This window comes from Xyrauchen texanus, chromosome 41 (genome assembly GCF_025860055.1).
Source record: "Xyrauchen texanus isolate HMW12.3.18 chromosome 41, RBS_HiC_50CHRs, whole genome shotgun sequence".
NCBI classification, from domain to species: domain Eukaryota; kingdom Metazoa; phylum Chordata; class Actinopteri; order Cypriniformes; family Catostomidae; genus Xyrauchen; species Xyrauchen texanus.
The window spans coordinates 1,582,097-1,596,702 of record NC_068316.1 but is presented as its reverse complement, the minus strand read 5'-3'; the positions used below and the strand labels follow the sequence as shown (position 1 = coordinate 1,596,702).

The 14,606-nt window shown below is 37.3% G+C and overlaps 1 protein-coding gene across 1 annotated transcript in view; it reads left to right on the top strand.

Annotated features, from left to right (window-relative positions):
* Positions 1 to 14,606, top strand: part of LOC127634602 (sodium channel protein type 4 subunit alpha-like) — a 192,123-nt gene that overhangs the window by 97,598 nt on the left and 79,919 nt on the right. Inside the window, exons 15-16 of the mRNA XM_052114210.1 lie at positions 3,692 to 3,865; positions 5,285 to 5,641. Of these exons, the coding sequence (XP_051970170.1) occupies positions 3,692 to 3,865; positions 5,285 to 5,641 (531 nt within the window). The remainder of the gene's footprint in view (positions 1 to 3,691; positions 3,866 to 5,284; positions 5,642 to 14,606) is intronic.

Below are 14,606 nucleotides of genomic sequence, written 5' to 3'. Positions count from 1 at the left end.
CAGAGAACAGAACTTACAAACATATCTGAAGAGTTTGCAGTGGAAGAATAGATGCATTTCTATGCCCAGCCTTGTTTTTCAATCAAACAGTGAGGGAGGAGGGTGAAGGTAGCTTCCAGTACCGCCGCTCCCTATACGCATATTACACAGTCTATGTAGGGCACCATCTCCCTTGGGGGGCACCAGAATCTCCAGCGGCTACTCTGACAATTGCCCGGCACCACGCATTGTATTTTGGACCGGTGCCTGTTGCGGACGGGTTTACCGGGTGCAACGGCAAATATAGAAACCAAGCAATAGACACAATGTCCCATCGCTCATCACAGCTGCTTAGGACAAAAACTCTGATTGACATAGAAAAGATAACTTTTATTGCATGTCTGAGTATGACACGATGTGTCTGTATCTACGGTCAGCCGCATCTCTCTGTTTGATCAAGTACTCAAAAAAATAAGGCTGGGCATAGAAATGCATCTACTCTTCAGACATGTTTGTAAGTTCTGTTCTCTGGTTTGTGTGCAGCTATGTTGTGTTATCTGTTGTTAGTATCGCTGGTGGACCTGTTGAAGCGAAACAAGCACATTTTCGCTTGAACGCCCGATCTCGCGCATACTGCGTAACTAATGTTGCTCTCGTGCAAGGAGCTCTAAATCTCACATACAGGCTGTCTCATGAACGGGCACAGAAGATCAATAGTCGGTCAAGAGTTTCACTTAATCATATGTTGGATTTCAGTTTGTTTCTTACCAAACTTTATTGTATTCCTTCAGAACAAGACATGAGTCGCACACAATAATTGATCAGACGTCTGACTATGATTGAGTTTGAAGAGGTGGTCACCATAAACCGACATTGTATGACATCACTGAGCACAGCATTTTATACAGTGTCTTCCTCTGTGTTCAGAAAAAGAAAGAAAGTCAAATAGACTTATAACAACACAGGGATGAGTAAACAATGGCTGAATTTCCATTTTTGGGTGAACTATCCCTTTAATTTGATCGTTTTGCAGTTTTTTCTGCCATGTTGTGGCTTAATTTAATCGTTTTATGGGTTTTGCTTTGTGTTAAGCCTTTTGTGGCTAGTTTGGTTGTGTTGTGCAACCCTGGGTCGCTGTAAACGATCTTAATGAAAGAATCAATTGAAAAGACAATGAAATAAAATCTAGATGTAAGCTTAAATAAGAACCCTGTCCCCGCGAGTTAACGCCATCACGGCAGCGTTCAGTAGGAGACTATCATGATAACTCTATGCTGAGTTAAGTGCTTCATGTAAATGCTAATGTGCGATTAGCTCCTTTGTTCAAAGGTGAATGCAAGCGGAGGGGCTCTTGAGGTGTCTGATGCCTCTCCAAACGCAGTCACATTGAATCTGTGAGCATGCATGTTGCTTACTTAAGCAGCTATGGGAGATTTCAAGCGCAGTTACTGTCAGTAATATTTGCACTGGGCGGCATAAGCGCCGCGGCTCTCGGGACACATGACTGATGATGCATCAATATGAAGCTGTTCTGCTCGCCAACATCTCATCAGTGATTTGAAAATGACTCACTATAGACTGGAATTTAACTACTGATTTAAATACAGGCTCACAGAACTAGCCAAGAACATGTCAGGGTCGTATTACACCCCTCCCAAAAAAAAGAAGGAATAAAAAAAATATATATAAAAAAATTATATTTTGCATAAAATTTTTTAGAACAATATTTTTTTTTTCTTTGCATTACTACATTATTTTCATGACAATTATTGTTCTGCGAAAAATGTATGATCAATTATTTTGATTGTACAGTATGTGTACGTCATGTTAGTATCTGTTAAAATGGGGGTTCTGGGTATCTCAGCGAGTATTGCCGCTGACTATCAAACCTGGAGTCGTGAGTTTGAATCCCAGGGCGTGCTGAGTGACTTCAGCCAGGTCTCCTAAGCAACCAAATTGGGCTGGTTGCTAGGGAGGGTAGAGTCACATGGGGTAACCTCCTCATGGTCACTATAATGTGGTTCGCTCTCAGTGGGGCGTGTGGAGAGTTGTGCGTGGATGCCGCGGAGAATACCGTGAAGCCTCCACATGCGCTACGTCTCCGTGGTAACGCGCTCAACAAGTCACGTGATAAAATGCATGGATTGAGATCTCAGACATTAAAGCAACTGAGATTCATCCTCCGCCACCCAGATTTAGGCGAGTCACTACGCCACCACGAGGGCTTAGAGCGCATTGGGAATTGGGCATTACAAATTGGGGAGAAAAAGGGGACACTTTATTATACCTTTTCATTAAAACATTAACTAACATTATACTGTATATTGTTTAACAGAATATCTGATGTTCATTGAAATGTGTTTAGGATTTACATTTATACTGTACATTCAGAGATACATTTAAATATTCAGATTTATAACTATATATTTGGATTTTGAATATATATTTAGAACTATAGCTACAGTATATATTTGCATTTATAACTAACTGCTCATATAAATAACTTAATATTTGAATTTACAGCTATATATTTAGATTAATCATCATATTCAGATTAATCGTCATATTCAGATTAATCGTCATATTCAGATTAATCATCATATTCAGATGAATCATCATATTCAGACTAATTGTCATATTCAGATGAATCATCATATTCAGATTAATCATCATATTCAGATAAATCGTCATATTCAGATTAGTCATCATATTCAGATTAATCATATTCAGACTAATCATCATATTCAGACTAATCGTCATATTCAGATGAATCATCATATTCAGAAGAATCATCATATTCAGACTAATCGTCATATTCAGATTAATTATCATATTCAGATGAATCATCATATTCAGACTAATCGTCATATTTAGATTAATCGTCATATTCAGATTTATAAATATATATTCAGAGGTGTAACTAAATATTCAGGGTCTACAGCGATATATTCATGCTTACAATTATATATGCAGATTTATACCTATTAAGTTCAGACTCACAACTAAATATTCAGCTTTATAAATGTATATTCAGAATTTCGAGAATTATTTCCTGTTTGTTTATCCTTGCAGTGCTTTCATAGACCCAAGATTGAAACCCCTAGTTTTATGGGATTTTGTTTGCTGAAAATTAAGGGAAGATTAAAGCATTATTACCAAAAAGAGAATTTAATGAGAATTATAATCAAGAATAATGAAAAAAAAACAACAAAAAAAAACAAAGGAAAACATTCAAAGCATAGATTTTAGGAGGACATTTTCATGAAAATAATGAAAAATCAATTTGTATTTCTTTGGTTTTGTTTTGGAGGTGAAATGTGATGTGGACGTGATTTTGTGAGACGTTTTGCCAGATCTCTGTTTAATGCCTAGATGAAAGAGTTAATTATGGGATGTGAGGCAGTCTGGTGATTTTCACAGAGGTCTGTTTGTCTCAGATGTGCAGTTCACCCCTCCCGTTCACTTCCTGTTTCATTGTCACGTATCACAGTCACATGAGAACAGAAACAACAGGCCTGTCGTGGATGTAGCGCACACCTTGTATGTTGCATCCTGGTGTCCATGGCAACGAAGTGCTATGAAACCACAGAGTTTCCTTGAATCGTCAAAAACGTATGAACAAATGTAATGGCAAGTCCTGTTCATTACAAGCGGGCGTCCACGCACTTTTGGCTGTATATTGTGTCTCATCTTTGTCTCATGTGGTTCTCAGGTGTTCACAGGTATCTTCACAGCAGAGATGGTTCTGAAGATCATCGCTCTGGATCCGTACTATTACTTCCAGCAGGGATGGAACATCTTCGACAGTCTCATTGTCAGCTTGAGTCTGATGGAGTTGGGTCTGTCGAACGTCGAGGGTCTGTCCGTCTTACGATCATTCAGACTGGTAATGCACCATGTTTCAAGTTCTTAAAGCGTGTCATTTCTGCACCGCTAGAACCACCAAACATTTTCCAACTCCAAACCATATAAACGTCAATGCTTAGTGGATTCAATCATTTTCAGGTGGTGTGTGTTTGTGTAATGAGGGAGGGTTTGGTGAAACTGACTAACCCCTTATATCAAGGTGTGCATCATTATTAAGCAGCTTCATTACCTCAGGTAAAATGGGCCAAAAAAGTTCAAAGTAAATCCTTTCAGACGGATGTAACCCTCTTGAAATAGCTAAACTATTGAGGCGTGACCACCGGACAATCAAACGTCAAGTTGCGGAAAGTCAACTGGGGCGCAAAACACGCATGGAGAAGAAAAGGTGCAAATTAACTGCCAAAGACTTGAGAAGAACTAAAGGTGAAGCTACCAGGAACCCATTATCCTCCAATGCCACCATACTCCAGAACTGCACCCTACCTGGAGTGGCCAGAAGTACAAGGTGCCCTGTGCTCAGAGACATGGGCACGGTCAAGAAGGCCAAAACACGACCATCACTGAATATATTCACAAGTTGAAGCGTCAAGATTGGGCAAAGAAATACATGAAGATGGATTTTATGTACAGATGAATTGAGAGTGACTCTTGATGGACCAGACAGACGGGACCGTGGATGGATCACTAATGGACACCACATCGAGTCAGGTGCCAGCAAGGTGGTGGAGGGGTACTGGTATGGGCTGCTATCATTAAGAATGAGGTAGTTGGACCTTGAGTTGAAGATGGACTGAAACTCAACTCTCAAACCTACTGCCAGTTTCTGTGAAGTACTTTCTTCAAGCAGTGTTACAGGAAGAAGTCCTCAGCATTCAAGAAGGCCGTGATCTTTATGTGGAACAACGCTCCATCACATGCATCCAAGTACTCCACTGCTTGGCTAGCCAGAAAGGGCCTCAAAGATGCCCAAATAATGACTTGGCCCCCCCTTCCTCACCTGAGAACGTGTGGGTCCTTCTCAAATGTGAAGGAAGACATTACACCTCTTTGAACAGTGTTTGGGAGGCCGTGGTCGCTGCTTCAGCGGAAGTTGATCGTGAACAGATCAAGAATCTGACGGACTCATGGATGGACGGCTCATGGCCGTTATTGAAAAGAAGGGTGGCTATTTTGGCCAGAATATTTTTGAAAGGCCAAAAATGTTATTTAATTGTCATTTTGTGTCACTTATTTGTTGCACCTCCTCTAAAAATGGAGGATAAACAATTGAGAAATTATTTTTGTAATTGAGTTGCCTAATAATTGTGCACACTTATACAGTACGCCTCTCATCCACACTAGCTTTCCTCCACCGAAAACAGAGCAGTTAAAAAATGTTCTCCATTACCACGTTTATAATGAAATGCCATTGAAAACTCTTCTTCGTGTTCCTCTACAGCTGAGGGTCTTCAAGCTGGCGAAGTCATGGCCGACCCTGAACACGCTGATAAAGATCATTGGGAATTCGGTAGGAGCTTTGGGAAACCTCACACTGGTGCTGGCCATCATCGTCTTCATCTTCGCCGTGGTCGGCATGCAACTGTTCGGCAAGAACTACGAGTCGTGCGTGTGTAAGATCTCAAAGGACTGTACGCTGCCGCGCTGGCACATGAAGGACTTCTTTCACTCATTTCTCATCGTGTTCCGGGTGTTGTGCGGAGAATGGATCGAGACCATGTGGGACTGTATGGAAGTGGCTGGACAGCCGCTGTGCCTCCTGGTCTTTATGCTGGTCATGGTTATCGGGAACCTCGTGGTAAGTTGCCGAGGTGCTTTAACTGTTCAACTCTGAAATTCGAAATCTCCAATGTCCTACTTGTAATAGAAGGCCACGCTAATTTCCATTCTGCTCGTAGCCTGTGTGTGTGTTTTGAAATGCTCTCAAAGCTCATGTCAGATGAGGTTTCATAAAGCCAACGTGTTATTAGAGCCGAGGGAAATATTTACACCACCTCTGATTAACCCAAACCATTTACCTGGTAAACTCTGTTTGAAACTCGTCCAAACTGATTAAAGTTGAATGAACAAAACGAACTGACCTAGTCATTAAAACGATGTATTTTGATTTTGATTTTGGACCAAGATAATTAATGCACACAATGTTGAACTTACTTATTGTAAAGACGTATAATATGTTTAATTGTTAGTGGCTGGTTTTTAATCAGAAGTTTCATAAACACTAATTGCTCCTTGAGTGTTTGTGGTGAAGTGTTTTGCTCTCGGGCTCAGTGGTAATAGAGCTGTGATCGCAATAACTCGTTTGATACAACAGTTAATTGAATCTGCAGACTACATATATGCATATATGACAATGGGATTATGTTGCTGTTTTTCCTTGTATACTAGTAACAAACAGATCATTGTGTCATTCATAGTCTCTTTAAGTTTTCCTTTTGGTGGCTTCATGTCAAGAATATTCCTCAGATGTGTCATTAGTCATTTGAAGTCCCGTGCTCACATCAGTGAGGGTCAGACAGTGGGGGACGTATTCGCTGTCCTTTTCTGCATATCGCGGTGCCGTTTCGTGGTATGTACTGCTTAACGCGGCGGCTCATTGTTGCTTATCGCGGCCCATTCGGAACGTTTCGCGGCCGAACCACCAGCCCGATCGGTTCTCACAATGGCCATTACACCCCTGATCGGACCAAAAGTGTGTTGGCCCACCGGAAAAATGCCCGGTATGCCAGATTACCAGTCCAGCCCTAGTTACCACAAACACTCCTACCTACGCCCACTTGCGCTTTATGCTGGTACGAAAATTGCACTTAGAATTACGAAAATTTGATGTTGCTTGAAAATAGAGCCCATAATGTCAATTTTTTTTCATATGAAATACATTTGATGATTCTCAATACTCAAACTACTCAAACTACTCAAACTACTCAAAATACTCAAACTACTCAAACTACTCAAAATACTCAAACTACTCAAACTACTCAAAATACTGAAACTACTCAAACTACTTAAAATACTCAAACTACTCAAAATACTCAAAATACTCAAAATACAAAAATTCTCAAAATACTAACTAACTCCAGTAAACGTTGTTTCAAGTTCTCAAGTAATTTTTTAAGATAAAGTAAACAGTAAGTAATACATTTAGAGCAATAGCAGAAATAAACAAATGAAGAAAACACCACTTTAAGTTTTTAACAGTAGTGTTAAGTATTAAAGTAAACATTCAGAAATTTAAAAAAGTAATGACGTAGCAGAAGAAATCTGGAAAAATTGATGAAAACATTGTTGTAGCGTGTGTTGGCACCCAGAATTGTGTGACACAACGTCATACATGTACAGAGACGGAAGTTGGACGACCTGGTAAGTTCTGAAAATATGCGCGTCTACTTGATTTCAGCTATTGGTTGTACATTACTATGAACCAAGTCGTTGAAGCCCCTCCTCCTGTGCTTTTTTGGAAGAGAACCAGGAATACTCATGGGTTCACACTAACCTGCGCAAACGAAAGATTTAACACAAATTTATAACACAGCGGTCAAACTCGCTCGAGCAATGCAAGGCGAAAATTCACGTTTTATGTGAACGCACCATTAGAATCTGAACTATTCAGAGATAACATCACTTCTGCATTTATGTTACTATAAATGACAAAATGAGACCTGAAAACATTTGCGTTGAAAATTTGCGCCCCCTAGAGGTAATGGGGTTGAAATATTTATATAAAATTAAAGTCCTTCACATAGCACATAAATGGACAAGTCACATATCAAATGAAAGCTCTCACTCTCAGGAATGTGACTGTGCAGTTTATTTTGTTGCACTAATTACACAGTTCAAAAGATTTTCAAAAGCATCACAAAGTGAAATTTGATTTCTGTAAACCATCAAATACAAACATCTCATTTATGCTCTGATAACTGCTATTTGCTTTTACCTTAGGAAGTTTTCAAACAAATGAGCCATTGTTTACTTGTCTGTGAGCTTGCTTGTGTGAATAATCCAATGTTATGTCTTAGATGTCCAGAACAAAATGTGCCGTCCAGAACAAAAGGCATGCAAAACAAATCAACGAATCAAATGTTTTCGACCATTGTTGATATAATGCTATGTATCATCACAAAGGGGAGGATCTCAGCTTTCTGATGACACTTAGATTGAGCTTGTAGTCCACTCAGAGGCCGAGATATTCAATGAAATAATGAGGGTGTTGCTTGAACCGAACATTAGACTGAATGTCTATGGACGAGCACATCTGTGTTAGAGCGCCCCCTACAGTTCACATCTGTGAGGGGTATAATGTGTTAGAGCGCCCCCTACAGTTCACATCTGTTAGGGGTAAAATGTGTTAGAGCGCCCCCTACAGTTCACATCTGTGAGGGGTAAAATGTGTTAGAGCGCCCCCTACAGTTCACATCTGTGAGGGGTATAATGTGTTAGAGCGCCCCCTACAGTTCACATCTGTGAGGGGTATAATGTGTTAGCGCGCCCCCTACAGTTCACATCTGTGAGGGGTATAATGTGTTAGAGCGCCCCCTACAGTTCACATCTGTGTATTGTGATGGAGAGAAAAAGAATTCTAGTGCATGCTGCCATCTAGTGGAATAATAAGAGACTTTTCAAGGTGAGATAGAGTGAACAGAACCAGAATTACATGCTTACAGTGCTTACAAAGTCACCAAAAAATAAATTGTTCTCTTTATTATAAGATTATAAACACATACAATATTATTTATGAATAATTGGAGTCTTATCCGGGTGGGGCAATTTGTCCAATGTATGTGTGAATGGTGAGCTTTTAAATTTGACAAAAATTGCAGAGGAGTACAGGTTAAAATAACTGGTAAAATTACTATATTTATAATTAATTACTTTTAAAGTTACCAAAATGATCATTTTAGTATATATATATCATTATTACAGAACTGAGCCACTGGTACAGAGACGAGAGCAGACAGTTTGACCAGAGCGATTGATGCATGTAAATGTGAGGTTGGAGAATTTGTGTTGTACACACACAGAGACACGTAGGACATGTTGGCGTGTCTGTCAGTATGAGGGGTTTTCTATTCACTCTGACACATGGACAGGTGTTGCCTTTGCGTTTGGAGATGTTGCTGGACGAGTGATTGTGGCACTGCAGGGAGGAAAGAATCATTCGTGATATACTGACTAACATTTCATAAACGCTGCAGATGTGTGCCGTCGCTCAAATATTGCCACCTGATCTTTCCTGCATGAGCTCATTTGCATACGGTAGTTAAAGGTCAAATAGTTTTACCGTTGTTTAAATGTGGCTATATTTAGACAGTCCAGACTTGTCACTCAGATACTGTGGAAGAATTTACAAAGGCCACGGGCGTGACATGTACATGCAGTGAGTTAGTTACGGTGTTTTAAATTTGAACAAAATGCCATAATGCATTTGAATGGCAAACAATCCATTGGTTCATTTGATTACGCTGAGCCTGTTTGTGTGCTGAAACATTCAGCGTGTAACTTGTCCTGCTGCGTTTGTGCTCCAGACATGAATGATCTCTCAAATCACGTGTGTTGTTGAGGAAAGGTGTGCTGTTACTTTACTAAGAGATCACACTTAATATTTACCAATTATTTATTATGATTTTTGCTGATTTTAATCAAAAGAGAAACTGTTTCAGACAGGATTTGATGGTCAATTTTCAACTGAAGTAAAGTTGTTAGAAGACACAAAGGTTGTAACAAATGGTTATGACATTGAATCGCTAACATCACTATAATAAGAGAGGGTCAGAAAAATGTTCTTAAGTTTAATTCAATTAAAATAATATCAAATAAATTATTTATTTTGGGGTGAAAAATTATCGGGACAAGTGTAAGTGCCCATCTTTCAAAGGGCTACATGTTTATTATAGCATTATATATATATGTTACTACATGTTAATTATAGTATTATATTATATGTTACTACATGTTAATTATAGTATTATATATATTTTACTACATGTTAATTATAGTATTATAAATATGTTACTACATGTTAATTATAGTATTATATATGTTACTACATGTTAATTATGTATTATATATATATATGTTACTACATGTTAATTATAGTATTATATTATATGTTACTACATGTTAATTATAGTATTATATATATTTTACTACATGTTAATTATAGTATTATAAATATGTTACTACATGTTAATTATGTATTATATATATTACTACATGTTAATTATAGTATTATATATATGTTACTACATGTTAATTATAATAATATATATGTTACTACATGTTAATTATAGTATTATATTATATGTTACTACATGTTAATTATAGTATTATATATATGTTACTACATGTTAATTATAATATATATGTTACTACATGTTAATTATAGTATAATAAATATGTTGCTACATGTTAATTATAGTATAATGTTACTACATGTTAATTATAATAACTTAAGTTACTACATGTTAATTATAGTATTATTATTATATGTTATTACATGTTAATTATAGTATAATAAATATGTTACTACATGTTAATTGTAGTATAATAAATATGTTACTACATGGTAATTATAGTATTATATTATATGTTATTACATGGTAATTATAGTATTATATATGTTATTACATGTTAATTATAGTATTATATTATATGTTATTACATGTTAATTATAGTATTATATTATATGTTATTACATGTTAATTATAGTATAATAAATATGTTACTACATGTTAATTATAGTATAATAAATGATACTACATGTTAATTATAATAACATATATGTTACTACATGTTAATTATAGTATTATATTATATGTTATTACATGTTAATTATAGTATAATAGATATGTTACTACATGTTAATTATAGTATTATATTATGTTATTACATGGTAATTATAGTATTATATATGTTACTACATGTTTATTATAGTATTATATATATGTTACTACATGTTTATTATAGTATTATATATATGTTACTACATGTTAATTATTGGGTTATAGTGTTTTTAAATTCCATCATAGCTTTTGTGTAGCTGCATTAGCTTTGATAATATGATAAATCAATTTATCCACTAGAAATCCTATAAATCGTCATGTGTTCATAGTTGACCATGAAAATAACAATCAAATACATCTAGAATAAACACTAATTCAGCTCTGATCCCTGTTCAAAGAGCGGAATTATTCAAACATTTAGATCATTAAAAGTGCTTTCATGCTAATCACTAGTGTTTGATGTGGAGAACAAGTGTCATAAGTGTCATGGGCAGGAGACTCGGCATTCTACGGAATCCTGCGGGAGCAGAGCATGTGAATTATACCACCATTCTGCTTCCAAGCAACCGGACAAAATTGGCAGCAGGGCGTTTTATATATAGACCATTGGGTGGAGGTGTGCAGTAGGGCAGTTCTCGTTTGGTTTAAGACTTTGATTTTACATTGGACATCAATTGGCAACGCAACACTGTACCAAAATAGTTTATTGGACAAAAGTAAACAAAAAATATCTTCAAATAAATCACTAAAATGTATTAATATTTCTATGAAATTGCATAAGCCTGGTTTATAAATGTCTCTTGTGATGGTTTTATACTATGTATAAATAGTTTGAGAGTGTAGGGAGAACAATTCGATTTCACATTCACAGTGCATCATTGGAGTGGGTGGTCGCTGCAGAGCTCTTTTGGTGCGCTTTGTTCACCGTGATTCTCTGATTGGAGGATTTCCCCCTCAGGATCATGGGTAGTATAGAGCTCAAAGTAGGTCTTTAATTGTTTATACTGTAAGTTATCATTAAAAATGGCAATGGAAAAAATGAATGTTTTACTTCCGCAACCAGACAGTCACGCTGTATAATTCACAAAACAAATTTCCCCGCAGTTCGATTCCCGGCCCACATGACTCCACATGCCAAAGTGTCCTTGGGCAAGACACTGAACCTCAAGTTGCTCCCAATGGCAGACTAGCACCTAGCATACAGCTCTGCCGTCATTGGTGTGTGAATGTGTGTGTGAATGGGTGAATGAGATGCAGTGAAAAGCACTTTGAATACCGCTAAGGTCAAAAAGGCGCTATATAAGTGCAGACCATTTACCATAACAAAACACTTTCAAAATAAGAGGCCTTGGGGGAAAACATAAGAAACATGGGAGAAAACGCTTCTGTTATTGTCACTTTTAAATTGTGTTTGTAAGAGGTCATACTTGAAATCTTTAATCAATCCTCAAATCTTTATGCAAATTTAACCCAAAGTTGAATATCTGTTATTATTTCTGTAATTCAGAGGGGATAAAAATCACATCATTTGCATCTAGCATCATATAGCTCACATTACATCTGTCAAAATCACAGCTGTGATAGGCAAACGGCGAGAGGTCAGGGGTTTAACCCCTTAAACTCTGGTGCATTTTTGGGCTGCCGCCCGCAATTTTTCACACTTAAATTTAAAAGCTCACAATTCACACTTACTGTGGACTAATTGCAAAAAAATTGGGCTCATTTTTCAGAGAACCTGAAAATAATATAAAAAACTCCAGTTATATATAAATAATATTGTATGTGTTTGTTGCTGTTGTTGTTTTCCTAACTTTGTAAACATGATATTCTGGTTCTGTTCACTCTACATCAGTCACAGATGTGCTCGTCCATAGACATTCAGTCTAATGTTCAGTTCAAGCAACACCCTCATTATTTCATTGAATATCTCGGCCTCTGAGTGGACTACAAGCTCAATCTTGCTCTAGACGTCTAAGATATAACAAGATATTATTCACACAAGCTCACAGACAAGAAAACAATGGCTCATTTTTAGGGAACTCCCTAAGGTAAAAGCAGATATAAAGTACTTGGAGCTTACAGCAGCAGTTATTGGAGTATAAACGACTTGTTTGTATTTGATGACTTACAGAAATCATATTTCACATTGTGATTCTTTTGAAAATCTTTTTAAGTGTGGTATTAGGGCAACAAAATCAACCATACAGTCACATTCCTGAGAGTGAGAGCTTTCATTTGATATATGACTTGCCCATTTATGTGCTATGGGAAGAACCTTTATTTTATTATAAATATTTATACCCCATTACCTCTAGGGGGCGCTAATTTTCAACGTGAATGTTTTGAGGCCTTATTTTAAGTATCTCTGAAAAGTTCTGATTCTTTTAGTTTAGCTTTCAAACAATACCTCATATGCCTGACTTATGCATGCAGAGAATTTAACGTTTTGAACGTAAACTTCTTTAATGATATAGTGCCGCCTTTTGAGTTTTTAACAGGTGTCAAATAGAATATAGTTTTAGAAAAAACTCAGATTTCTCTTTGCACAAGGGAATCAAAGATAGTGAACAATAAAAGCTGTGTTCTGTAGCGTCTCATATTTGTAGCCACTATATTAGTAGTGTATTATTCTCATGAATAAAGTTTTATGTATTTAATTTTATGTGAATTTCACAGAACCTCAAACTACACTCAAAACCTCATTTTAGCCCATTTGTGTAAGACTGAGCACAATTAGATGAATTCAACTTAAAATGTTTAATGTTTTAATTGTATTTTATAAAAGATTTCTCTGGTTGTTATGAAATTAAAATGCATAAATCTTATTAAAATAAAAAGTTTGAAAAAAATGATTGGAAAAGTACTTTCAAATGACGTAAAGTTCATTGCTTTACTTTCTCAGGTGGCACGTTGACACTTTCTCATAATGACATGATTGTCCTGCAGGCAGGATAGCTTTGTTCGTTGTTTGTTTGGTTTTTGAGATGTTTCTTCAGGCTTTGCTAACCCTGACTGACGGACACATTTGCCACCTGTTGTTTCGTCAAAGCTAGCATATGATAATGCTATTCAGCTGCCTGAGATAATGCTTTATTTTTAGCATGTGGTTTGCAGATCGGACCAGCACTGGCATGGTTACGTGTCCAGTTGAGGCATGCGAGGCACTCAGCACCTCAGCTACCTGCAGTGTGAGGTCACAACCCGTCTACGTTACATGGAAAGGGCCTCGTTCAAATTCATGACATAACATAAGTCTTTCTCTGCCATTCTCCTTGCATGCCGAGACTTTGTCGCATGTATTTTAAGTGCACAGAAGTGGGTAGTTAAAGTGGTGAGAAAAATCCAACCAAGGTGACTAATAATCCTTGTTAAAAGCCGTCACCTTCCCATTTAATTAGTGGCTTGCACAACCTTTGGAGATGTGGAAATAGAGCTCCGATTCAGAATGACCAGTGTAGTATGACTCCTGGTCTAACAACTCATGAGTCAATTGTTTTGAATCTACATCCTGAAACACTCAGTGCCATAGATATACATAGGTAGATGCCTCATTCGGCTGGTTCAGATACGTCAACCGCGGTCAACTACGAGAGCTGTTTGAATGTAAGTGAATGGAGAAGAAGCCTCAGACCGCTGCATCAACTGCTTTTGTGTGGAAACAGTTCTTTGTGTTATGAATTGACTGAGTATGTTTGCCATGATATATTCATTTTGTAGAGGACTTTATTTGAATCAAAAACACTTACAGATGGGGCCGGGCAATTTATAGAAAAAAACTCGATATTTAGCCAATGTTCTGTGTAACACAGTTAAAGGATGGGCAAGGAGGAGGCGAGAACCGGCTTGTCAACATAAATAATATTTTAATGAGAAACTTAAAACAAGGACATAAAGACACACACGACGGACATGCCCGTAATTCTCTCTCTCTCGAACCATCGTCACCGGCCGCCTTTATCCCTTGCGCGCCTCATCAGGCCGATT